General features: G+C 45.9%; 2 protein-coding genes across 3 annotated transcripts; one reads left to right on the top strand and one right to left on the bottom strand.

Moving 5' to 3' along the window:
- Nucleotides 1-127: 127 nt before the first annotated feature.
- On the top strand, nucleotides 128-10,941 carry pcnx2 (pecanex 2). Its single transcript, XM_061285630.1, has 40 exons — nucleotides 128-287; nucleotides 739-944; nucleotides 1,164-1,281; nucleotides 1,356-1,392; nucleotides 1,481-1,863; nucleotides 1,931-2,128; nucleotides 2,207-2,629; nucleotides 2,691-2,877; nucleotides 2,983-3,100; nucleotides 3,251-3,387; nucleotides 3,463-3,541; nucleotides 3,619-3,754; nucleotides 3,833-3,975; nucleotides 4,060-4,213; nucleotides 4,274-4,306; nucleotides 4,377-4,548; nucleotides 4,623-4,733; nucleotides 4,846-4,937; nucleotides 5,002-5,111; nucleotides 5,183-5,291; nucleotides 5,373-5,465; nucleotides 5,559-5,709; nucleotides 6,042-6,183; nucleotides 6,261-6,438; nucleotides 6,562-6,670; nucleotides 6,752-6,881; nucleotides 7,125-7,183; nucleotides 7,282-7,497; nucleotides 7,573-7,826; nucleotides 7,895-8,128; nucleotides 8,213-8,316; nucleotides 8,445-8,589; nucleotides 8,706-8,936; nucleotides 9,019-9,176; nucleotides 9,254-9,370; nucleotides 9,469-9,650; nucleotides 9,897-10,063; nucleotides 10,141-10,215; nucleotides 10,329-10,505; nucleotides 10,643-10,941. Exons 1-40 carry the CDS (start codon nucleotides 135-137, stop codon nucleotides 10,796-10,798), a joined length of 6,177 nt encoding a protein of 2,058 aa, XP_061141614.1. The 5' UTR covers nucleotides 128-134; the 3' UTR covers nucleotides 10,799-10,941.
- Nucleotides 10,942-16,441: 5,500 nt separating this feature from the next.
- rgs17 (regulator of G protein signaling 17) lies at nucleotides 16,442-24,065 on the bottom strand. Of its 2 annotated transcripts, none has more exons than XM_061285649.1 (6): nucleotides 23,903-24,065; nucleotides 21,286-21,613; nucleotides 19,919-20,049; nucleotides 18,319-18,393; nucleotides 18,007-18,238; nucleotides 16,442-17,764 (listed from the first exon to the last, which is right to left on the bottom strand). In XM_061285649.1, exons 2-6 carry the CDS (start codon nucleotides 21,286-21,288, stop codon nucleotides 17,576-17,578), a joined length of 630 nt encoding a protein of 209 aa, XP_061141633.1. In that variant the 5' UTR covers nucleotides 21,289-21,613; nucleotides 23,903-24,065; the 3' UTR covers nucleotides 16,442-17,575. The 2 variants fall into 2 exon arrangements, with proteins under 2 accessions (XP_061141633.1, XP_061141632.1); XM_061285648.1 differs by having other exon boundaries at nucleotides 18,007-18,253.
- Between the last annotated feature and the right edge of the window lie 2,420 nt (nucleotides 24,066-26,485).

Consider the following 26,485-nt stretch of genomic DNA (forward strand, 5'->3'; position numbering starts at 1 on the left):
CACCCGCTGAAAGAGAGAGAGAGACAGACTCTTTATTTTAGCATAGCAGCATCATCAGCACCATTCGTCCAACCGACCTGAGCGGGGAGGAGGAGGTGGAGGAGGAGGACGAGGGGGAAGAGGGGGAGGCAGAGATGGGCTCCCACGTTGCTCAGACCCTGCGTCAGGGCGTTTGGGCGTCTCTGACCGGGGGCTGGTACCATGACCCGGAGCAGAAGAAATTCAACAACTCCTGCCACCTCTATCTGTGGATCTTCCTGCTCATGCTGCCGTTGTCGCTGCATCTGGTGAGTTGGGGCCTTTTGTTGTTTTTGCTAGCGCGAGGTGCGCACCGTACCCATCCGACGTCCTCCATTGTGTGCTTGGTGAGAAAAGCAAGGCGGCATTGTCGCAGTGTGTTGCCTCCTCGGTGCGCGCGGCGACTCGGCGTATGGATGCTCCCGCGCATCAACTGCTGCCATCACTGTGCACGCATGCTCATTGTGTTTGAGCCATGTCAATACTTTTGGCATTCCCAATCTGTGGTGGTGCATGCTTGAGAGAGGCTTTTTTTGGGAAATAAACACCCGACTGAGAGAGTCAACATGCGATTAGCCTGATATGATTTAAAAATGGTGGTTGTTGATAGTGAACATAAACAATAAAGTTATTTGTAATCTTCTAACTTTCGAAATCCTGTAATCAGTCAAGTCTCAAAGTTACTTTTCGAGTAACCTTTGCAACAATCGGTGTCCGCAGGCCCTGCCTCCGACCACCATGGCCCTGAGCATCTACTGCGCCTCCGTCACAGTCTTCTTTGTGCTGGTCAAGACGGCCAACTACCGACTGCACGTGCTGTTCGACGAGGGCGAGGCGGTGGTCCGCAGCAGCCTCTCGGAGCTCAGCAGGGCCACCGACAAGAAGAGCAATGCCGCCTCAGACGCCTGCTTGCCCGCCAAAATCAGGTGACTAGAAGCTGATCTTTGGGAACTATTTTAGTCACTTCCTCGTGTCTATTTTTTACTCCCACTGCCTTTTTTTAAGATCAAATGTGTGTATTTGTGATCGAGTGAATAAGAACGGAGCTCAAATTCCTCCCTCTTACTTTCAAGGATTCTCAGCACAATACTAGCAATAAAAAAAAAAAAGTCAATCTAAGTCAGCGCCTCACATTTGTCCATAAGGAAGAGCAGCACCGTCCCAGACAGTGTTGCCATGACGATGCTGGCTCAAAAGCGTCCCAGTCAGGTGATCCAGGTAACAGTCAAGCAGACGGAAACCGACGCGGGACTGATCGGGGTGGTGAGTGGCAGTCGCCCCGCGGACAGCCTTACACTTGCAAGTGAATTTCAATGCCATGTTTCTCCTCCATGCAGGAGTGTTCCAAATCAGAAGAGCCCAAGATGCAAGAAGGTGACGACCATTTAGAGGAGGGACATTTCTCACAGATGCTTCATTATGATATCATTTCTACTTTTCTGATTTCCTTCCACAAACGCAGTGGCCTGCAATGCCCAATGCAGCACAGAAGAGAAGACAGGGGAGGCTGCCCCGCCGCGACAAAGCCCGGAACTAGCCCCAGGGCAACCCCCTGACGGGAATGCTCCTCAGAAGTCCCCATCCCTAAGTGAAAGACAGAAGACACCATCTGTGGAAGTAATTGACAACGTGGAGCCACCGGATGTGCAGAAAGCCAACGAGGAGAAGGAGGAAGCAAGCGGAGGAACATCTGAAGGTGTTCCTACCTGCAAAGGAAATGAAGACGATTGTGCAGAGAAGGAGAACGAGGTCCCCAAGGAGCTGTCGGATGCCAACAATAACTCGCTGGAGACCGCCCGGGAGTGCCCTCACGAGTTCATCGACATGCCAGACCCAGCGGCACAGGTGCTGTGATGTCACACCTTCAATGTGTGTTGTGAGGTCAGATGACTTACTTTGTATCTTGTGGCAGGACGAGCCAGGCGAGGAGACGTATTGCTCCGATGAAATCGAAGTGGTTCTCACCGACAGTTCCACCCCGGCGACTTCGTCTCCTCCTCATCACGCGGACGCCGACGCGGTCAAGATTGTCATCACCATGAGCTGCGACCCTCGTACCGCCGCCCAGCTGGAAGAGAACGTCAAGCAGAGCCTGCTGGAGAATGCGCAGGTAAGATCGATGGCGGTGGGTTGAGCATCAGTTATTTGAATGGCGGCGCTGGAATGCAGTCTTGCGCATGTGTGTCAGGTCCAAAAGGATGCTGGCGGCGAGTGTCACATCAAGATCCCAGTCATCACTTTCGACTTGCCTGAAGACGACAAGCAAGAGGAGAAAGAAGCAGACTCATTAAAGGAAGAGCCCACCCTTGGACGGATGGCGAGCCAAAGCGAAGATTTCTCCTTGTGCGGGGACATCGTGCATGCTGGTGGCGAGCAGGACCCGCCGAGCCCGCCGCACACCAACGACACCACCTCGTCCGGTGTGGACGTCCATTCCCACTTTCACCCCGATGACACAGACCCTCCGGTTTCCAGCGCGGACCCTCAAGGTTTCCTGCGTCTTCCACCTGCGTTGGGCCGCCTCGGTCCTGCCGGACGGATACACTTGCGCGGGCTGAGCATGGACAGCGGGAAAGATGCTGTGCTGCTTTCCGACCGCTCCCAAAACACAGTATGTCAAGTCACCTTGGTGTCTCTTCTTCTTGCTCTAACTTCTTTTGTCTCAGAATCAGATCGCCATGACCACCTCCAAATCGGACCTGGAGGCAAAAGAGGGCCAGATTCCGAACGAATCCAACTTCTTGGAGTTCGTCTCCCTGTTGGAGTCGCTCAGTGCCCGAGCGAGCGCCAAGGAAGAAGAAGGACAGGACCTCCGGCTGCAAGTGGGAACCTCCGTGGAGACAGAAAATCAACGCACGGGTTTGTTATTGTATCTTATCTGTCTTGAGCCATTCATGTATTTTTCTAACCAACACAATGCCGTGTGTCTCTGCACTGCAGAGAATGTCAAGGCATCTTCCAAAGCAGATGACCCCAAAGAAACCAAAACGCACAGCAAAGCGGAGCGACCCATCCCACCCACCAGTCTGGCTCCCGACAAGTCTGTCCTGCCCATACACATTCCCATCGTCTCACCAGACAGGTACCAACAAATACCTTTCATACACGAGGGCAACACCAATTTGGATTTTTTTTGATGGGCAGGATTACATTTCAGTAGCTGATTAATCAGCAAGTTGATTCAAGAAATAGAGAAAACTTACCTTTGAGCATCACAAACTTGCATCTCCAGTCCGCAGACGGAAAAAGATCCCGACTATGACTCACTGCCTTCCCAAACGTCCCAGTCAGAAAGCTCCATGCTGCAGGTCATCTGTCGGCCGGAGGCGACGAACAAAGAGGACGCGTATACCTTCCACACTGTGCACCGTGAGCCGCTAGCCATCTCAGATTTAAATATATATCTATATTTTTTTCCCAATTCTAAGTCATTTGTGTACCCAGGAGACAGGCCACGAAAACTGTACGCGGAGCGAGCCCTCAACTTGCCGCTGGGTGCTGAGCTGATCACCGGCAACATGTGGTATGAAGACAATTTTTTATGTTTGGCATCTACGCAATAATGTCAAAACTGTCGCATGCGCGTGTGTGTGTGTTCAGTGACCTGCTGTCTACTTCGTCCAACTCGGAGTGCCAGGACAGTATGGCAGGGGGGCACGCTGACTGTCCTTTCCAACGACGGATCATTCCTTCGCACCGACTTCGTCCCCGAAGGACGCACCCTGAGATCTTCCAGGTGGGCATAAAAAAAAAAAAAGTTAAAACCAGTATAAAATGCCATTTTGTTCATTCAACTATGCAACATCTTGCTCAGGAGGAAGACTCTTTAGATGATTCCTCAGAGACCACTACGGAGGAGAAGCCCACCAGGAAAATTTACTACAAGCTCAAGTTGTTTCCAGGAAAGTGGGTGGATATTTTATACGACCGTCTCACCTTGCTGGCTCTTCTGGACAGGTAAGTGGTGCTCGTGGGAAAATCCCAATCTAAAACTATACCTAGCAGATAAATTCATAATCTGAAGGGTTTCGGTCTGCGTAGGAACCAAGATGTTCTGGAGAACCTGGTGGCGGTTTTCATGGCTTTCCTGGTTTCCTTCCTGGGCTTTGTGCTGCTCAACGACGGCTGCTTTAAAGACTTCTGGGTCTTCCAGTTTTGTCTGGTCATTGCTAGCTGCCAATACTCCTTACTGAAGGTAAACAAAGCAGAACACCAAACAGAATTTGTACTCAAGTTGTTTTTTCTTGCTTTGCAGAGTGTTCAACCGGATGCGGCTTCACCAACACACGTGAGCATTTATCTTTGAAATCATTTCTTGGATTATCGACGTAGTAGCATTTGCGTGTACTTTTGAACAGGGTCACAACCAGCTGGTGGCCTACAGCCGCGCGGCCTACTTCTGCATCTTCTGCTCGCTCATCTGGACGCTGGAGCAGCTCCTGCGTAGGAAGGACCTCCCCGTGTCCACATTGTACGGCGTCACCATCGTGTGCCGCGACGCACTGCGCTTTGCGAGGAATCTGCTCGTGGGTACGGGCGGAGCTGGACGCGCGCTTGAGCCTCAAGCCATTTATCCTTTGATGGAGTCGTTTTTTTGATGGCAGGTTTTACTCACTGCTTCCCCATCACATTCCTGCTGGGCCTTTTTCCGCAAGTCAACACCTTCACCATCTACCTGCTGGAGCAGATTGACATTCACTTTTTCGGCGGAACAGGTCAAATTCTATTCGATAGGTCATTCGGGTCCCGTTTTGGAGGGCTGCTATCATGCATGACTTAGAGTTGTGTTTCGACGGTGCCGAAATGGTTCTTTTGTTGACATTCCAGCGGCTACGAGTCTGATCTCGGCGGTGTACGGTATCCTCCGCAGTCTGGCTGCTCTGTCTCTGCTCTACGGTTTCTGCTTCGGAGCTCTTAAGGTAGACGCGGCCAACGTGGCAGAATCACCAGGGGGCGCTTTAAAACGTTTCGTGTTTGTCGTAGGAGCCGTGGGACGAGCAGCACACTCCGGCCTTGTTCTCCGGTTTCTGCGGCCTTCTGGTGGTCTTTTCTTACCACCTCAGTCGGCAGAGCAGCGACCCTTCCGTTATGATGCGAGTCTTTTTTCGTAATTGAATTAATAAGAAAATATTCGACACTCACTTGTGCTGTTTTTTAATTTCAGCTCGCTGATCAAGTCGAAAGTCATGCCCGCGTTGGCAGAGGGTGAGGAAGACAAAGGCCAAGACGCCGACATCGAAGACCCTCTGCCCAAGAAGCTTCAGAATTCGATGGTGAGCAGCAACACTTGATTTGATATGGCTAAGTAATGTCTCTCAACATCTGAATCATAAATTAGATTAATAATCACACAGAAGGAGATTCTTCTGTCAGATGTGATTGTGTGCTCGCTGGCCTACATCTTGACCTTCGCCATCACCGCCAGCACCGTCTTCCTGTCGCTCAAGGTGAGACTTCTCCGTCTCCTGACCTTGAGGCAGACGAGCTAAGCGCTAGGCGGCCTCCGCTAATACATATTGAGTCTTTTTTTTTTGTTTCAGCCCTTCGTGACCATCGTGCTGTACGCGCTGGCGGGGACGGTGGGCTTGGTGACGCATTACGTGATCCCCCAGCTGAGGAAGCATCACCCCTGGCTGTGGATCTCGCACCCGCTGCTCAAGACCAAAGAGTACCACCAGTTTGAGCCCAGAGGTCAGACATTTCATTCCAAATGGAAAACTTCAAAATGCTTATTTGTTTATATTTATTTTAAAAAAAAAGAAGAATGTTTTTGTTGAATTAAAATCATAAAATGTCATTTGATTTTTAAATTACAATTTGATTTTCTTTTATGACTTATTAACATTCTCTATTCCTTTTGACTTTGATAAATCAATAGAATATTATTTCAATTTAAAATTACAAATCATTTCTCAAATGAAAGTTTATTAACTCATCGCATAATATTTTCTTTTTTTACTCTAAAGTCTTAGCTGTAGTCATTCTTTTCATTCCATCATATTTTTGTGGTGTGCGCGTGAAAGAGGACGCAGTGCTAATGTGGTTCGAGCGTCTGTACGTGTGCCTGCTGTGCCTGGAGAAGTACGTGGTGTACCCCGCCATCATCCTGAGCGCCCTCACCAACGACGGCTTTGCCCTGAGCCACCGCAAGAGGCTGGGCATCCAGTAAGACGTGCCTTACCTTCGCCCGCCTGCTGGGGCGCTTTCCGTGATGCATTTTTTTTCCTCTCACCCTGCTGCAGCTGCGACGTTCTGCTCAACATCGTGGCCGGGATGAAGCTCCTGCGCTCGTCCTTCTGCGACCCCAGCTTCCAGTTCGTCACCTTGCTCTTCACGCTGCTCTTCTTCCACTTTGACTGCCCGCGCGCCTCCGAGAGCTTCCTGCTTGACTTTTTCCTCATGTCTATCCTCTTCCACAAGGTGAGCGCTCACACCTGAAAGCGCAAATAAAACCATGAATCATTAGAAACAATCAGTAATATGTGTTACAGTTTCAGTTTGCTTGTCAGTTGTACCTAATGCAGTGTCTTGTTTTGATTCCAGATGCGTGAGCTGCTGCTGAAGCTTCACTTCATCATGGTCTACATCGCCCCCTGGCAGATCGCCTGGGGCAGCGCCTTCCACGCCTTCGCCCAACCCTTCGCCGTGCCTCGTATCCTTGCGTTATTCTATGTACGCGCTAGCTCACCCACGGCAAGATCCAAAAGTTGGTTCTTGACTGGCGCGCCATCAGACTCGGCCATGCTGCTGCTGCAGACGCTTATCACCACCGTCTTCTACACCCCGCTGGCCCCTTTCCTGGGCAGCGCCATCTTCATCTCCTCGTATCCGCGACCCATCAAGTTCTGGGAGAGAAACTATAAGTAAGGCAAACGCAAATGACATTATTACCAGCTCGGTGGCTTTGGGGTTGAGTGTCCGCCCTGAGATTGGGAGGTCGTGGGTTCAAACCCCGGCCGGGTCATACCGGAGACTATGAAAATCATCTCTTCCCTGCTTGGCACTCAGTGTAAGGGGTTGAAATGGGGCCTCAGATCACCAAATGACTTTACAGTTATGTCACCCGAGATGTGACAGTAGTAAAAACACAAAATTGTCGCCTGCAGCACAAAGCGCATCGACAACTCCAACAGCTGCCTGGTGTCTCAAGTTGATAAAGAGACGGGTGAGTTCTCGGCCGCCATTTACAATTTTGTCAAAGCGCTCAATCCAGTGCTTCTGAATTTCTCTTCTCGCCGGTTGTGCTCTTTTCCCGACCACCAGGCTGCGATGACAACAACCTCAACTCCATCTTCTACGAGTACTTGACGCGTTCCCTGCAGCACTCACTCTGCGGCGATCTCATGCTGGGCCGCTGGGGCAACTACAGCGCCGGGGACTGCTTCATCCTGGCCTCGGACTACCTCAACGCCCTGGTGCACCTCATTGAGATCGGCAACGGCCTGGTTACCTTCCAGCTACGAGGGCTGGAGTTCAGAGGTATGGCGTTCCTTTGCAATGCGGCGATGCCCCGAGACAGAGCTAGTGAAACAAGTGCTTCTTTGCTTTTTGTAGGAACATACTGCCAGCAGCGTGAGGTGGAGGCCATCACGGAGGGGGTGGAGGAGGATGACGCCTGTTGCTGCTGCGAGCCGGGCCACCTGCCCCACATGCTGTCGTGCAACGCCGCCTTTAACCTGCGCTGGCTGGCGTGGGAGGTGACGGCCACCAAGTACCTGCTGGAGGGTTACAGCATCAGTGAGAACAACGCCGCTACCATGCTGCAGGTCTACGACCTCCGCAAGTTGCTCATTACCTACTACCTGAAGGTACTTGTCCAAACAAGAAGATTCATCTTCAGGAAATCTCCCACTCATCCATCTCTTCCTCTTCCCAGAGTGTTATTTACTACCTGGTGCACTCCCCAAAGCTGACCACCTGGCTCAAGGACGAAGCCATCCATGAGGCGCTGCAGTCCTACACCAAGTGGCACCACATCGAGCGAGACCCTCAGGTGTTTAGCGTCAAGATAGACGAGGACTACGTGCACTGCCTGCAGGGGGTGACGCGGGCCAGCTTCTGCAACGTCTACCTGGAGTGGATCCAGTACTGCGCTGGGAAGATGGAGACGGTACGGAAGACCGAAAACTAAAACCAAATGCTGCTTGAGTTGGTTTCATTCTGATTGCGGAAGTCTTTTTGTTTGTCTGTCCAGCCTGTCGACAGCGATGAAGACTCCCCTCTGGTGACTCTGTCTTACGCTCTGTCAGTCCTGGGAAGACGATCACTCGGAACGGCATCGCATAACATGTCCAACAGGTAGGCAAAATCTCTTTTGAGCCCATTAGATGAATTGATCATGGAGAAAGCTGCACCACAAGGGGGCATTAGAAGCACCTGAACTTCCACTAGCTCTTTTGTTCTTGTTTTTTTCCTACCCCATCAAGCTTGGAATCCTTCTTGTACGGTTTCAACACACTGTTCAAAGGCGACTTCCGCATTGCTACCAAGGATGAGTGGGTGTTTGCCGATCTTGACCTCCTGCAGAAGGTGGTGGCCCCCGCCGTCAGAATGAGCCTGAAGCTCCATCAGGTACTGACAAAATGCCGTTACACACGATGCATTGCGACACATCCTTCAAGACAATCTTGGCTAAAACCATCCGGTCGTGTTGTAGTCAGTCAGTCTTCTGCATTTCCTCCTCCCAGGATCACTTCACGTGTCTGGAGGAGACAGAGGAGTCGTCCATCTTGTACGAGGCCATCACCAACTACCGCAGTAGTCTGGTGATTTGCCACGAGAGCGACCCGGCCTGGCGCAAGGCGGTTCTGTCCAGCCGCGATACGCTGCTGACGCTGCGCCACATGGTGGACGACGGCACAGACGAGTACAAGATCATTATGCTCTACAAGCGGCACCTCAGCTTCAAAGTTATCAAGGTAACCACAGATTCCTTACATGGGCTGTGCGTTTGTATGCTTTCTGTGTGCTCCTGCACTACTTCTGACATTCTCTTGGCAGATCAACAAGGAGTGCGTGCGAGGCTTGTGGGCTGGACAGCAGCAGGAATTGATCTTCTTACGGAACCGCAATCCAGAGCGTGGCAGCATCCAGAACTCTAAGCAGGCGCTGAGGAACATGGTCAACTCGTCGTGCGACCAGCCGCTCGGCTACCCCATGTACGTGTCGCCCCAAAGCCGTGGAGAACCGAGCGGTTCAGGGTTTTGACGTGGGTTGTTTTGTGCTGTCGATCCAGGTATGTGTCGCCGTTGACGACATCATACGCGGGAACGCACCGTACGCTACGTACCATTGGAGGAGGGCCTTCCAGCTTGGACGCTATTCGTTCCTGGTTGTGCTCCAAATGGCTCAGGTTTAACAGAACTTCAACTCAAGTCAAACAAAGAATGAGGTTACCCAAAAACCTGCCAGTCTTTAAATTCGTTTGGTATCTGTCACATATGGCGACAGAGTGCGCAAGGACAACCTGAACAGCTGCAACAGCGGCGTCAACATGGATGACGGCGACTGCGGCACCGGCAGATCCTCATCTCTGAGCCACAACAGGCCGTCGTCGGTCACCTCCAATAGTCTGAGTGGTTATCAGCAGAGAGCTCCCCGGACCACGCGAAGCCACCGACACCACAGCTCAGGTAGAAGAAAACAAAAGACAGGGGACTTAGTACAGAACCATGGACAAACATAATTAAAGTTTCAACAGTAACTGATTCATTTCCAAGATTAAAATTTAAAGTCTCTATATTTTTTTAACAGACAGAAAAAGGTATAGCTGGTCAAATCTTTGAAGAGTTTACCTTTAATTCTTTCAGCCTTCTTCTGTGAACCCAAAAATAGGAGTTCTATTTTTTTTTTGTTACAATGTGTCTTGTTGTGTGCAGCCAGGAGGGAGTATCGCAGCAGGTCGGTCCAGCCTCAGACCCAGCGGCCGCCAGTCAGTAGCCAATCGGGACCCATCGTGGACTCTGCCTCTAACCACGGCTTGGTCCAGCGTCTTTCCAACAGCCAGCTGTCTTTCAACACTTCCATCGCATCCATCTTCTCCCAGGTTAACACACACACACACGACACAGATGACTGACGGTTAGATTTAGCTTTCTGGTCGACAAAGCACATTTTTCTCAGGTCCCTCGTCTCTCGGGAAACGGCGGGATCAGCTCACAGATCCAGGCGGCACCGAATCAGCAGCGTTCCAGTCAGGTACAAGCTCGCTACACTTTGCATCAGCGCACTGTAAACACGGAGCGGCTCCATTACAAATTCCAGTACATACATTTCAGTGGCACCACAACGTTGTGCATATTTCTCATCAGGTGTCGTCGTCTTCGTCCACCTTGAGTCTGCTGTTCGGCAAGCGCAGTTTCTCCAGCGGACTGGTGATCTCGGGACTATCGGCCGCCGAGGGGGGCAACACCACCGACACGCAATCGTCCTCCAGTGTCAACATCGCCATGGGACCCTCGCACCGATCCGCCAGCAGGGCCACACAGGCACGTGCTTGGTGCCAAGATACTTATATTGAAGGCTGCTTTTAGACAAAAGTAGTGCTTCATAGCCTTTGCTAAGGTATATCTTTTTTTCCTAAGCTAAACTCATTAGCTTTTGTCTATTCCATACCTTTCAACAGTGGACATCGGAGCCGTACGAGAGCATCGACGAGACCGTTCCCAATGCCTCCGTCGAGCAGTCACATGACCAGAGCGTCAGCCACGGATTGGACAAGACCCCCTCGAAAGACCCCCCCACGACAGCTCCTGATGCGACGGACCAAAAGCCTGCGTGAGAACGGTCACACTTACAGAGAGGACTGTATTACGTCGGTGACGAGAGCCGCCAAAATGCACACGGACAGACTTACCTCCACATCACTCAGCATGTGTTCTCACTTTGTTCTCTGAATGTCAACACCCTCATGGATACTGGTAACAGAATAAAAACTAATGTGTTTTTAACTAGAGTCTTTCTGTTTTGTAATGTCTATTTGTAAAAAGTCTCAAATTTGGCACGGTGCGACTTGGTAATGACAATGAATGCATGGATATAAAAATAAGTAACTCACCTACACCCCTCCTCAATTTAAATAAATCTAGAAAGCGTCACACAATTTTAATAATTCCCCAGTCCAACCCCAATAAAGACAACATGACATTTGTGAAAAAACTCTAATAAGTATTTATTGTAAGTTGTTACACTCTCTAGCAGCACTATGCAAATGACAAGATATTCAAGGGCAGTTACAACAGATTGGCCTTTTGTCATAACGCAAAGATGGTGAGTGGTTTTCCGTGTAAACAGAGACCGAGAACGGACCACAGCTTTCATACAGCAGGCGAGAGTCATCGCAAGGCCTCTCAGAGAAATGAGAAATAAGCCCCATTTTTAAGAGAAACCAACAGAATAATAAAAGTGAACTTTTTTGTTTGCGGGCGACAAAAGTTACAATTTCAGTTCTGACATAATAGCTCTTATTTGTCTGTCATCAACCAACATTAGACATTATCGTCTCTTTACAAAATCTTTACGTGTTGGTATAATTTAAAGACGACAACTGTGAGAAATGACAAACACTTTTGAAATGAAGGGAACACTTGGAGCGGGTTTATAGTTCGACCGGATGATAATGAACATGTTTGGCACATCGTTTTTTCTTTTGTTGGAATTCACTAGTTAGAAAAAAACAATTTTAAAATGAACATTTAGATGCAAAAGTACCGTTGTTCCGTTACATCCGATTCGAACCGTCATGCAAAGATTTGCCGAAAGCAACACCATTCATTATCAAAAGTCGGTCACAATGCACACATTTGCTTTCTCGAGGTACATAGCGAGATGAGACGGCGGGTCCGCGACAACGTTCGGACGCTACACTTGAGGCCTCCCTGCATCTCACGGCACTTTGGACAGCAAGTGCTTGGCAAGGCTCGACCGTCAATCGGATTCTTTCCGGGCCCTCGGTTGTTCTATCAAACGTTAACTGACAGCTTCCTGAAATCCCAACAAAAGTCACCGTTGGACCAACTTTATTAAAGTTGCGGTTGGGGGGGAGGGGGGGGGGGTTAGTCGTCGTTTTGTGATGTGAGACATTAGAGCAATCGTTTTGTTGTTGTTGGTCTTATTTTCTGCTTGTTGTCTGACTTTGAAGAAATCGTGTTTATCGGTCCTGAACCGTTAAAGAATTTTCCGATTGTAGAATTTATCTCGCAACCAGTGGACTAACTCATGCTAACGGACCAACTGCTGACCTTCACACTATCATGTGACACTCAAGAATCAAGTATGCTAAAAAATACGAACCCCTCAAAAGAGTTTTGTTTTTTTAAATTTTCTGCATACTGCAGTACTTGAATACATACTCATACAGTATCGTTTGTAGCAAATAACTGAATTATTTCATTTATTTAGCAAAAAGCATGCTCAATAGAAAAAAACTTTTTCCCCATCAGCTAAAAGTTGAAATTCCCAATTTCCGCCTGCGCTTTTTCCATCATCTCTTGACCTTGAGGCTTAGGCATCGAAATCAATAAAGAGAAAAGTGATCGCCTAAAATCCATTAGTCCCACACCAGCCAGTCGAGGACGACAAAACTGTAACGGCGGAGGAGTGTCGCCGCTCTGCCAGCAAATGGTGGTATTGCATGTCAGAGAGAGAGGAAGCTGGAGCACGAGAAATAAAAGTGACGGATTTTGAGGATTTCTTGGGAAAACAAACACGAGGCACCGTTTACCGATGTTGAGGAATCGAATTTTGCGCTAATCGATAAAACCTGCCGGAGAGATCTCTGGCGTGAGTAAAGCCCAAAATCGAACCTCAACACAAATATTTTTAAAAAGTGTCTCAAATTTGCTATGTGAACATTGACGCATTTTAGGAATTTGTTGGAATAAAAATGGGGAAAAAAATGCCCACTTCCCATGGATGACGTCATCCACACAGTGATTGTTGGCGAGGATGTGGCTACAAAAACGGGACGTTTGAAGGTTGGAAATCGACGACATGCTCTTAGTTTAGGTAAAAAAGGAACACCTCTTCACAGACAAAATCAAAAGTTCACAGGAAGTCAATTTTACAAGCTTGTTAACACATTTCAGCCCTTCGAACTTTTTGTGGATGTAAAAAGGACTGAACAGAGACGGATGGGCTGGAGATGGGTACTAAGAAAGTCATTTGTTTTTGTTTTCATTTTACAAAATTGTACACAATAGCGAGCTACTTTTCTTCGCAAGATGCCAGCACACAGCCACATAATGTCAGACATTTATTTGTTTTTGTATCATCACGAAGGCATATACTATTTTCTCTGTATATTACTTTTTTATATAGATATTTATGTGTATGTGAGTGTGTGTGTGTGTATATACATATATATATATATATATATATATATATATACATATATATATACATATATATATACATATATATATACATATATATATACATATATATATACATATATATATACATATATATATACATATATATATACATATATATATACATATATATATACATATATATATACATATATATATACATATATATATACATATATATATACATATATATATACATATATATATACATATATATATACATATATATATACATATATATATACATATATATATACATATATATATACATATATATATACATATATATATACATATATATATACATATATATATACATATATATACATATATATACATATATATACATATATATATATATATATATACATATATACATATATATATATATATATATACATATATATATATATATATATATATATATATATATATATATATATATATATATATATATATATATATATATATATATATACATATATATACATATATATATATATATATATATATATATATATATATATATATATATATATATATATATATATATATACATACATACATACATATATATGTACACATACACACATACATATATATGTACACATACACACACAGTATATATACTATATATACACATAAATATACACACACCTACAGCTAAAAACAAAAATAATAAGCGTACATTTTTGCTGAGTGAGATTGAAGGATTTCAGCAAAGGGCAATGTAAACCATGGTCCATCTTTTAACGGGTGCGAGTGAAAGCTCGCCCTTTCCCAGCAATACATTTGCATAGGCAAAAATGGGATTAGCCCTTAGACAGTGGTTTCCTGAATTATTTATCGAGATGCAAAAATTCTAGTTGAAAATCAAAACCCAATCAGACAACAATAAAAATCATGTCTAGGCTAAGCTCTCTCGAATGCACCCCCGTGCCCGCATGCCGCCACTCTTATACATTTTTGTCTGTGCGCATTTTGTAGTTTACAGTGTTAGGCTTCAAGTATATCTACAAAATAACGAAACAAACTGAAAAAAAACGAAACAAAAAAAAAAACCTGACAACTAGATGTGAAATAAATTAACCGACATGAGAGGTAGTGAAAATTCTACGGAGACGCTCGTTTGTTTTCATCAAAGGAGAAACGATAATCATCATCATAATAAAAGTGTCAGTAAGGCCAAAGCTTCGCAAACCTCCTCTTTCTCAGGACACTTCAGCTCTTTAAAAAAAAAAAAAAATCAAATAAAGTGGAAATGGCTGAGCACCGCCACCACCGCATTGCTTCACATGTTCATTGCTTGTAAAATCCACAGTTATTCAACACAAAACAAGCACCTTGGCCGCGTGAAAGTCACAATAAATTAAACGGGGCGGGGAAATGGACACCGAGCGGGAAATCGGCGAACACGCCGTGCTCCCGGTCCAACTCTCCCAAGTCTAGAACCTTCCAGTTCGTCTCCCAAACGCTTTGAACACGGCACCACCAAGGGCATAACTTGTTTTTGTTTATTTTGAAATGTAAACTTGATTTGAATTGCACCACGATGTTTATTTTAGGTTTTTATCTGAGTAGTGTGAAACATTCTCGTAACTTTAATCTTTTTTTTCCTAAGAACAGGAAGAAAAAAAAAAATCGCCGATGTGATTCAACTGGGCGCATGCATCCACAGCGAATGAGATAATAATGTGGCCGCCTGCATGTGTTGTTAAATAGTTTTTAGTTCTTCAGAGGAACTCGTGGGAAACAAGGAGGCCTTTGTTTTCATTTGACTCTGGATTAAAAAATATATATATATATTTTGTTAATTTTTTTTTTCAATCTCAAAAACAATGTTTCTATTGACTCCGCTGATTGATAACACTGACTACATTTGAATGTGCAGCAGAACCTCCAAACTTGAACCCAATCTATCCAAGCAATTTTGCAAATGTTTTTTTTCCAGGTTCAAAAACCTTCAGGCTATGGTTTAAGGAACAATTTAAAGTCCTTAACTGTTATACAAGAGACTTTAGCCACAACCAAAAAAAAGTAAATGTACTCACCCTCTGAAGGCTGACAAGGCAGGAAGTTATCTGCAGAGCGTTACCGTCACCGAGTTTAAAGGTATTGCTGCAATTGATTCGGTCTGGCAAAAAGAAAAAGCTCAAAAAAAGAGCAAAGGACACTTATCAGCTCAAATTTAACATTGTGGGCTGTCTACAGCATTTTTTAAAAAATCACATCAATTGCCAAAACATATCCACGGATTTTTTTTGTATTGGGGGATGTGGTTGAACTTCAAGCTGTTCCACTTTTGGAGGTTCCACTGCAACTCATCAACTATCGAACGTAGTTTTGATAGGCATGACGCTCAACACGCGGGTCGGTGCGGAATTGAAAAATCATGTCCGGCAGAGGCAACTAGTTTGCCGGGTAAAGAATGTGAACAACAACAACAACGTGACATCAGCTACGACCACTCAGAACGCTTCTCAATACGACACTGTCATGGTAGCAGGAGTTCAGAACATTCAAATTCTCCCGTCACATGACTAATATTAAAAAGTTAATAAATTGTCCCCGGAATTTATCAAGGAAATTTCGTGCCTATAACTAATTTTTTTTTAAATTTAATTTTGACTCCTTTTGGCAGTTTAAAATCTAGCATAGCAATAAAGAGACACGGTTGCTAACTAGGCTAACCACTGTACATCCAATTGCACTTTTTTTTTTGCTAGCCTGCTCTTACAATGGCTCTCGACCAAAACTTGGCACGTCAACGTCAGGTAGTTAGATATGTAGGTGGCGATACAGAGTGCTCCCATGTATCAACAAGTAGTGGCACAGTTTCCGCAAAACACTTTAGGATCTGATAGATACATCATTCATCTATGTAGCAATCAGTAGTATTATCGGAGTGAATTCGACAACTAACAAAAAAATATATATATAGCATAATACTTCAGTCATGCACTTTCTACTGCATATCAACAGGCCGGGCGGGCCGAAAAAAATTAGTTATGGGGACATTTGGCAAGACCCCGCCCTACATTTTGTCCTCTAAATTCTTTAAAGCGACACTATCATGCGTTTTAAAGTCTGATTTTTTTTCTTTTTTCTTTTTTTTTTTTTAGAAAAGTAGTCCAAAGAATGTGTGGCGCAAAGGCATGCTAACTTAGCAAGCGGCTCTAGCCTAGCGCCCACAGAGAAGTGTTAGCATTGACGCTAACGGACAATTTGCTGGCTATAACGAGTTCTCTTCTCCTCCGCGCAGTTGACATCATGTTTGGCACCCGCTTCACCTCACAGCAAAAGGCCAAGGGCCCGTTATGGGCCCGTTATCCTAACGGCGTCAGTGCCTGAATGTAGACCACTACTGCTGTGTTATTATTATAATTTATTTTGGACCTGTGCTTGTCAGGCTATGAGGGTACGAATGGGAAGCAGGACGAGGGAAAAAGAAAGGAATGGGTGGGATTAACTGTGGTTATTTTCCATGGGGGGATGAGGGGGGGCTACAGCAGCGCCACTTGTGCAGCCAATATTTTCTCATTACATGTGTGAAGGCATTGTTGAGTTACATGTAGCTGCCCAACCACAAGTCTAGCCCTTACTCCTCCCACGCGAAAGAAGGAAAGTGCTCGGATGGACGGATAGATGGAAACGTGGACGGGTGCTGCTTCAATGTGGACGCCTCCCCTTGAATAAAACTACTTACTTTCCCTTTCCGGAAAACTAATCCAGAAAAAAAAAATTACACGGTTGCAGTCGCCGGCGTGAGATAGCCTTCCTTTTGTTAGCTCAGAATGACATGGGGGGGAATTGAAAAGTAAGGTGTCATTATTACAGTACAGGAATAGTTGGCGTGTCCATTCTCTCTCTCTCATGTTCTCGCTTACTTCCTGGTCCTGAGGAGTCCAGTCTAACATGACCATCGAGACATCTGCGCTCGCGAAAACAATCAGCAGCCGGAGAAGGCGGCCTCGTCAAATTTGACCTAAAAGCAACCAGCAAATTCACATCACCGGCTAGAAATTGCTTAAAAATATAAATAAGAACAATAACCAGCTATCTGGGATGTCATTCAGTCTTTTTGCAATCAAGAAAGAGTTTGTTTTTCCAAACCGGACTTGTGGCACCATAGTTGACGACGTCGTCGTCGTCGCGATAGAGGGTAAGGTGGGGTGCGGGCGGGGTCTTTAGGTGTCCAGGCAGGTGCGCCTCCTGTTGGCGAGGAGGTCTCTGTAAACGCTGGAGTTGAGGAAGCGGGGGAAGGAGTCCCGGTGCATCAGCGTGTAGATTTGGAGCTGTGCCTCCTCGTACATCAGGCTGCTGGGCTCGGCCAGGCTCTGGTTGATGCCCTCGCGTACCCGTGAGTCCAGGCTCACCTGGGGCCACAGATGAGAGATAGAAAAGAGCTGACATTAGGCTTAGTAAACCTCTAAAGATGAGATTGTCAGTCTCCTACGAGCACCACCAGTGATATGCAGGCTCCCTCTAGTGGTGTGCAAAATAATCAGAGTAGACTTCAATTATTTCATTTATCACTGTTCATACACACAGCCTTATCGAACAAAGCACAATTAATTGTCAGTGGTGTGTTAGTCAGCTTTCAAACAAAAAGCCAAACCTCTTTCGGCGACAGTATGGACACGTAGTCTTCGTATATGATCCTGGCCTTCTCGTCCACCACTGAGGGATCCGTCTCCTTCTTCAGCTCGTCGCAGGCCAACCAGAAGAGGAGGTTGTCCTCGCTGTACTCTGACCTGAGGAACTCCCGAAAGATCTCCCTGCCCTCCAGCGAGCGCAGCATCATCTCAAAGCTCCGAGACCACGACAGCACCTCGTCGAGGCTGGGGTGTCTGCGGCAGGACACGCTAGAGATCAAGACAACGCGGTCGTGACTACGCAGCGTGGAGGCCGACGCGGGCTGAGGACTTACTGTTCTTCTGCAGCTTCAATACTGTCCATCTTGGTGCAGGTCTGGCGTTCGCTTCTCTCCATCCGGTCTTCACTCCTGCATGGGAAGCAAAAATCAGTCTTTGATTTACATTCATTCAATCAGATTCGCTCATTACATCCGATTTTTCTGTTCCGAAAATATATCCAAGTATACATTTTTTTTTAATTTTCAATATGGGTCCAATACTTGCATTGATTTTTCCAACATGTAAGCTAGTCATCTTAATTTGGGGGAAGTATGGCATGGACAAGTACGTAAATGTCTTCCTACACATTCTGTATAGTTCTGCGAATATGCAGATACAAGTCAGTCCGTTAGCTTGTGACCAAGGCAAAAACAACGCTTGTATTATTTGTTGTTTGCCATTAATGCTAGCGCACAAAGCTAGCATTCATTCAGACTTAAACTTCAGTAGTTAAAAAAAAAAAGGGGGGAAAAGACAAAGAAGTATCCCATTGGCTTTATTTGAGAAAATATGTTTCAGTCTAGTAGGGATGTCCTTGTCTCATTCCAATTTTTTTTTTTTTTTTTTTTTTTTTTAAAGTTTTGTCCACACGACAAACTTTCTCGTGACATGAATGGTGAGGCCGTGTTTTGAGTCTTTTGGCAGAAAAAGAAGAATGCTGGGTCTCGGTGTCTTTTATTGTTCACAATCTAAGAGAAGAAATAGAAATGCTGCTAACAATTCGCCGGCGACAAAAAAGAATAAAAAACAAAAGCGCTGGCGTCATGAAATTCTTAGTTTGTATCACGCGGCCATTAATCGAACTGCGTGCTAATTGTCAAGCGGGCAAGGCAATCTCCACTGAACACTGCCACACATGCAGTGAACAATGGCCTCCTGTCAACGCACTAAACACACATGCTAGCTTAGCTTCCCTCCGTCCACCGCCGCTCTGTCTCACTCGCCCTGGTCCATAATGCAACAGACACTGCGCCGTCTATTTTTGTCCCACCATGGAGGATCTCTGCTTCCTCTTCTCAAAGTCCCCATTGTGTTGCCTCTAATAGGGTAAGCGGGCCACAGCCCCCGGGTGCCCTCACAATAGGGCTAAATATACAGGCTGTTCTTCACAGCTGTTTTGCATGTGATGAGAGGATGGAAATAGAAGAGTATTGTATGATGGCGAGTGAGCACCGGGTTAGAGGGGATGAGCGAGGAGGGGCAGAGCGAGATGGGGAAGTCTGATAGACCAGGAGACAAACACGTAAACATCACCACAGAGATTTGAGGTGGGGGGGTCAGAGCCGCATGGAGACTCGGGAGACTCCTTCCAGGCTTGACAAGCTGCCAGCCTGCCGACCTCTTCAGATGGAGTGCCGCGACAGAGGCGACATTCACCATTCACTTTCTTGGCCGAGCGTGCGGCGGCTGCGGGAGCCGTGTCGCTCGCAACCGGAAGAGGCGGGACTTTGTGCAACTCGGGCTGGATTCTAATTCATTTTTGCCCCACGTGAACTTGAATACACAGCCGATGATGTCCTCGCTAACAGCTGCCAGATTAAAAGGAAGCCCCCCGTCCACAAGCTTCGAATAGTTTCTCGGCTATCTTGCGTAGGGGGCAAACGGAGAACCTACCAGAGACACTTGCAGCAGCCGCACCAGCAGAGGCAGCAGGTGTTGGGTCGGGGCTGTCCAGGGACCTGCGGTGGGGCCTCGATGTGCGCCGCCTGCCTTTTTCTCATCTCCACTCCACTCACACTCCGGGGCTGTAGAACACAAAATACACTTTGTCAGTTGACACAACTTGAAACTTGCATTTACTACCTTATCATGCCCATTTGAATTTGATTCATCGTTCCGTAAATCCAATTTAAAACATTGCAGTTACTAAAGGTTTCACGATGGCAACAGTTTAAGCCACTGACAGATTTGTGCACTGAACATCCAATCCAAGGATGATTTACGTGCATGCCGTGTTCCACCTTGGCGACGCCGTGGAGCCCTGCTATGCTCGCCGGGGGGTTTCCCCTGACATTTCACATGCTTGGAAGGCGGACATGAGCAAGGCCTTGGGTTAGAAGTGTGTGTGTGTGTGTGTATTGCAGATAGAAGCCGGGGGGGTGTAGAGAGCGAGCCACTTAACCATCACACTGCAGCCTTTCTTCACAGCAGCGAGCACTGCGGGCTAATCTAAATAAAACGCCTCGCTCTAAGAAGTCATTTAAAGTGCCTCAGACAATAACGCACAGTGCAGCCTTGTCAGTTGATTTCTTAAACGCCCAGCGAGCGAGGCGGCCAGCTGGCGGGCTGGTTGCGAGTTAAACGGACCTGGGAAAGCCTGCTCGCGCTGCTGCGCAAACGGCGCTCTCGCAGAGCCAGCCTGTTACATCACAACTCCTGACATTCGTCTCATAGGGGGGGGGGGGGTGAATTGTCGCAGAATGCAATCAAAGTTGCAGTCCTGAGAAAAGAAAAAAAAAAAAGAGAGAGTGCCTACCTGCTCATATCAAACCCGTCATTAATACCTCCGATATGAAAAAGAGCAGCAGAGAGGCTCGCAAATCTATTCCTGGCGCAGCATCTAGTCTCCCGCGTCCTGGTCCAGCTGGTCTGCATATGGACATAGGACGGACGGGAAACTAAGGCGACGGGCTGTGTGATATGCAAATGACATCGCCTGACCGCTGGAAAGTGCATCAGTTATTCAGCAACCAGGCAACCAAAATAAAACTGGATGCAAACGAGAGCGGGCCGCAGCTTTGTCGTGAAAGCTGGAGAGGCGAGGCTGCTTTGACAGCACGGCTTAGCGCCGCCGTCTTGAAAATACAAATTGGGCCGTAGGAGCACAAAAGGGACACTTGTGAGAGGTTTCTGGAGCATCAACTAGAGCTCAGAGAGGAAATGGACTCTCAAAAAGGTAGACAGATGACAGTTTTGGCCAGATTGGTTTCTGAAAATCTGGACTTGACTTGAAAGAAATGTGTTTTCCCGCCACATCTTACCATGAATTAGTTAGTTGTTGAAAGCAGGTCAGACAGAGTGTTCATGGCGTGAGGTAATCGGTTGCCAGACGATAGCGGGGCCGCTCGGCGGAGGGGCCGATAGCGGCTAATGGACTGCCTCGGTAGCTGGCGGGAGGCTCGGGGCAAGGCCAGGTGGTCCTTTTTTACCAACGGCAGCAGCGCTTAGTGCTTTCACCATCCCTGACCAGAGACGCTCGTGGAAATCTCTCCCCTCAGCTCACAACCGTGCCTTCGGTTTCTTCTCTCGCCCTCTGGGCTTCCTCCAATCTCAGCCAATGGGTCGTTTGTGGACTTGAAAGTACAGCATCTGGGGGGGGGGGGGGGCAAAACACATGAGCTAAATCACATTTGCCAACCAATACGCTTATCGGACTAGGCAATCAAAGACAGTATGATTGAGACTTGTAACCAGATTGAGGCCAATCTGTTGCGCAACCAACGTGGTTCCTTTGTCGTGGCTGCTTGTTCGCTCAAACACAAAAACTCCAGAACAAAAAAACATCATACTTGATGGTTTGCGACTGCGCTAATGCTAACATTGCTAAACTCTAGCGGGGGAAAAAAAAAAGAAAATAACTAAACCCTTTTTTGTTGTGGACCATTTTATTTTTTCGTCAGAGGGCCGAAACCAAATAAATGTTTTGTTTTTTTATCTCACTGCATTACAGATACACAATGGATTACTCGCTCCAAAATCACAAATGAAGCATTTTCAATTATTGTTTCTTATTTTAAAATTATAATAATAATAATTGAATGGCTTGGATTGGATGGGAATAGCCGCATATTTGTGACATCAAATTATCATTGCCTAAAGTTAAGCGCTTTGGACCAGCAAAACAAATTGCACAGTGTGAAGGAAGCGTTGTAAAGCTTACGCTTCCGGCAAGTTTATCAGCGTAGTTTGTCACACTGCTTATTTTCTGCTATTCACGAGTGTTTCTGAAAACAAATAGGAACTTTCTGTCAAAGAGGACGTCCACCGTTAATCAACACAGCAACAACAAAATAAACATCCTTAGGAGGTGACCGTGGGTGAATTTTTAATGAGCTCGCATATTGAAGGTTTACATCACAATCCAAGCAATCTTTTTTTTTTTTTTAAAGGACATCATGAAACATAACTCAGGCCGACTTTTGCTGCTTCAGCCAAACACCCGAACCACAGTCAGTCATGCCATTTTGCTGCATTTTCTCCTCGGAAAGGAAACTGACTAAGCGTGAAACGGCCTCCCAGCCTGCCTCCCCGCGTGTTGATTTGGGAAATTGTCTTTTTCCACACAATCCGACATAGACTGTGAAAGGGAAAGAGAACAGATATTTGTTTGAATGTTTCGCAGTATTCTGGGACACATTTTTGGGGGGGTTATTTTTTTTCTCCTGCAATGCATTTCAATAGCCGTTAGTTATATTCGGATCTTTGTTGTCGGTGGGCCGGCCCACTCCTCTGACCACTATTCACATCAGCCTCATTCATTATTTTATTCATTTCAGTGATGTTTTACTATGCTAACAAAAATAGCCAAGATTTGGACCCTTTCCATCATTTTTTATTCCTGCATTGACTTAGTCATCTTTCATCCACAAACTGCTTCTTTCTGGCTGCCATCACATGACACAACATGCCAGCCCGATACTGTTGCGAATCTGCAACCATTCCTTCTGAACTTTCAACCAAAAAATACAAGTCCTACTTGTATGCCTAAACGGGCCATGACGAAGGATTTTGCATAGCCTGCATTAAAAAAGAAAGAAAGAACCTTTTTCCTTTGCGAATGGCAAACGGTTCCAAGAGGAAAACAGGCCACAAGCAAAATGCTTCCAAAAATAAAAGATTCTCTGACAGGAACTATGTTTCCCATTGTAATGCATGGCTTGGCAAATTTAGGGCCCGAGGCCCTAAAAGCGGAAGTTTGTGTCCACGTAATTTCTTCGGAACCAGTCATTTGATTTTCAAAATGCCCATCCCAAACGCAACCAGCATTTTGACAGATAGGCATTTTCCGTCTAATTTTGTCATGTTGCTACTTAGAGATGACTTTGGTGGATATTTGGTGGCAGTATTGTGTATTTATGAGCCCCAAGTAAATTGCAGAAAGCAATAAGTGACCGAGTAGAACAATGAAGCATGATTAGAACCTTCAGCGTGGAAGTCTGGTGACACTCAACACGGAGATGGTGCTCTCGTTTGCTAAACCAAGGAGCTGAAAATGGAGGTTCTTTACACGAGAAAAAGTGTTGGAGGTTGATATGTTGCATCTCCCTCAAGGCCCCCATCTGCCGCTTTTCTCCTGAACCTGCTCTCATCGGGGAACTCCAACTCCTATTAGCTCCACTGGCTAGCCGCTGCTGCGAACCCACCCGAGCGCAGCCGCCAGCCGAGCCCAAACGCAGTCAAGGAAGGCGGCGAGGAATCTTATTAAAAACGACAGCCTTATCGCTGTCGCTCGCAAGCCGCCCAAGAGTCGCTATCTTCGGAGGGAGCCGCGCTAGCTGCTATGCTAATCACTGAGCTAGCTTCTCCTCCTTCGCTGCCGCCGCGGCCGGTGAGTGTGCCCCCGGATTCGCAGCGCGCCCAAATCAAGCGTCGTCTTACCGCTTTGTGTCAAACTGTCAGTGTCCCAGGGTGGTGGGTACGCACGCCGCGGTGTCTCGACGGCTCTCGGAGAGCATCGTTAATGTGGATTCAGCCGCGGAACGTCCATCGCCGCCGTTTTTCCGTCCATCCGCCCCACTTCAGCACCGAACGCCGCCGAGCCCCTAGATGCACTGCGCATGCGCGCTGCTCTCTGCCTCTGCCTCTGCAGCCCATCATCAGGAGGGCTCGTCCCAGATGTTTCTGACCGGTACCCTTGCACTCAAACAGGATGGATGAGGGTTACAATGATTTTTAAATAGTCCATGACATTTATCTCAAGTCGTACGCGCGCTCCAGCACCAGCGGGTTCACCTCCAGAATGAATGAATGGACAACCCACATTTTTTAATTAAATGTTGAATTGTGAAATACCACCAAACAAGCAAAGGACAACAATTCCTTCCAGAAATCCTTAAAAAGATTATCGTATGTTTCATATTTGCCTTCCTCAACATTTCCTGTGCTTCACAACTCACGGTCCACTGTATTTTCTATATAGTAAGACAGTTAAGCAGTCAAGCTGTTCATTCATCCGGTTTTTTTTTTAATTCTGGTTGTTCTCTGCCGTAGCACATGGGGGCGCTAACGCTCTTTATCTATTTCAAGTACATAAACACATCTACCATCCCTTATTTGAATGTATCCACTTGTATGGCAACCATAAACCATCATTGACACCGTCCCCCCTCCCAAAAACACAATTACCAAGAAGATATTCCATAGCCAACAATTTACACAAAAAACAAGCGGCAAGGATTGATTTTGCTACTTTTTTGGGGGCTTTTCATGTGATGGAAGATTGCGTGTGAAAAGGTCAAGAGATCCCAAATACTCTCAAAAGTAACCTCCTATTCATATTTTACGATTTATTTTTACAAATGTTACTGTATTTTTGTTACTGGGGACGAAAGTGTTTCAACATCCCTTCACACTTCCAGATAAAATCAACACCTACACCAATGTTTGAAGGCCCAAATAAAGATAAGAATAAAGTAAGGTCTTGTGCGCATTTAATTTTAATTTCTCTCTAGGACACCAAATGTAATCTATAGTGTAAACTGGAGCTGAGTAAGCCCCCAAAGAGTTATTCTTACTAACGTAGGCACACAGACAGGCGGCCCTTTTCATGAAAAGCCAATTTTTCTCCCCGAGTGGCTTTTTCTATCATCATAACACATTCTTTATGTCTGGCGCCAAAGTGCACGTGACTGATGCTGATGGCGTCAGGGAGGTGAACGACAAATTCGACTGATAAATAGACAAGATGGAGCCATTAATCATCCTTAATCGTCTTGCTGGTCTGCAAGAAAGAGATTGTAGAACATTTGCAAGTACATAGTGATCAATATTTGTGTGTGGCTTTTATTTTACTTTTATATTTATTGTATCATTTACAAGAGTAGTTAACTGTTTTTCTGAAATGGAAAATGTATTTTTATTTTTCAGTACTTAATACAAAATGGACAATTGGGCGTGGCTAGCATATGCCAACATTTTCATTGGCCAGAGGAGCATGGAGGATTGTGCCCCACAAATTCTGCCCAGCAACAAGTGACTGAGGGGGAAAAAAAAAAAAAACATTACAATTGTGATGTACGTCACTGCGTATACTAAATAATAAAAATATTTTTTGTTATCATTAAAGTTACCCTGTATGGTCTACATAAAAGAAACATTTATTTATGATTTAAATCTAACAAATTTAAACAATTTAAAAAAAACTGGTAAGTGCAGTCTGAAATTTCTGGCATTTCTGATTAAATTTAAGATTTTTTACTCATGTAGAAGTGACCTCCAGCAGTGGGCAGTTTAATATTGACATTATGGCGTTTCCCAATCATGCCTATGCTAAAAGAAATAAGAAAAAAAAGCTCAGTGGCCTAGTGGTAGAGTGTCCGCCCTGAGACTGGAAGTTTGTGGGTTCAAATCTATCTGGAGAGAAGCACATATCAAACTTTTATCTTCCTCTAAAAGCACATCTACATACGTATATCAATATTATAGATATTTTCATTTCATTGTGTCTTTATGCTGCGGACGTGGAGATACGAGGTTATCACTGGACTTATTTTGAAAAGAACTGCTGCTATGGCAACATGTATTGTCATTTCTCCGGGGCCCGCCATTATTGACAAAACTTGCTTCCCTCTTGAGTGATTCCCAGCTGTGCCTGCCTGGCACAATCTGTATGCAGCCCCCAAAAAAAGATTGATTACTTTATGAGATTACACATGCCTTGAGCAGTCTAGCAAAACCACATTGGTACATTTGAGCTCATCGCAGGAAAATATAGCAAATCCAAACTGACATGCTTATTGAATCCCGTAGCAGCGTTCCGCAAGTTTGACATTTTGAAAATTATTGACTGACGACAAGCCCGGAAAAACACAAAAGAAGAAAAGTCTGCGTTATTAAAGCAAAAAATTTCCCGGCTGCTAAATGTCAACTTGTCGAGAACTCACAAGTGGGAGACAGAACAGGGAGACGACACACAATTAACTGTCACCGAACAAAAGTCTTGGGGGTTGGCTGGTGCAGATG

The sequence above is a fragment of the Syngnathus typhle genome, linkage group LG8 (assembly GCF_033458585.1).
Source record: "Syngnathus typhle isolate RoL2023-S1 ecotype Sweden linkage group LG8, RoL_Styp_1.0, whole genome shotgun sequence".
Classification (NCBI taxonomy): Eukaryota; Metazoa; Chordata; class Actinopteri; order Syngnathiformes; family Syngnathidae; genus Syngnathus; species Syngnathus typhle.

Excerpts from the sequence above, each read along its gene's own strand:
- pcnx2 (XM_061285630.1), top strand. The coding sequence starts at position 135 with ATGGGCTCCCACGTTGCTCAGACCCTGCGTCAGGGCGTTTGGGCGTCT. Across the intron at positions 2,878-2,982 it reads GACAGAAAATCAACGCACGG|CAGATGACCCCAAAGAAACC; the intron begins GTTTGTTATTGT and ends CATCTTCCAAAG. Across the intron at positions 8,129-8,212 it reads GCGCTGGGAAGATGGAGACG|CCTGTCGACAGCGATGAAGA; the intron begins GTACGGAAGACC and ends TTGTCTGTCCAG.
- rgs17 (XM_061285648.1), bottom strand. Across the intron at positions 18,394-19,918 it reads GGCTGCTGCAAGTGTCTCTG|GAGTGAAGACCGGATGGAGA; the intron begins GTAGGTTCTCCG and ends CTTCCCATGCAG. Across the intron at positions 17,765-18,006 it reads CCATACTGTCGCCGAAAGAG|GTGAGCCTGGACTCACGGGT; the intron begins GTTTGGCTTTTT and ends CTGTGGCCCCAG.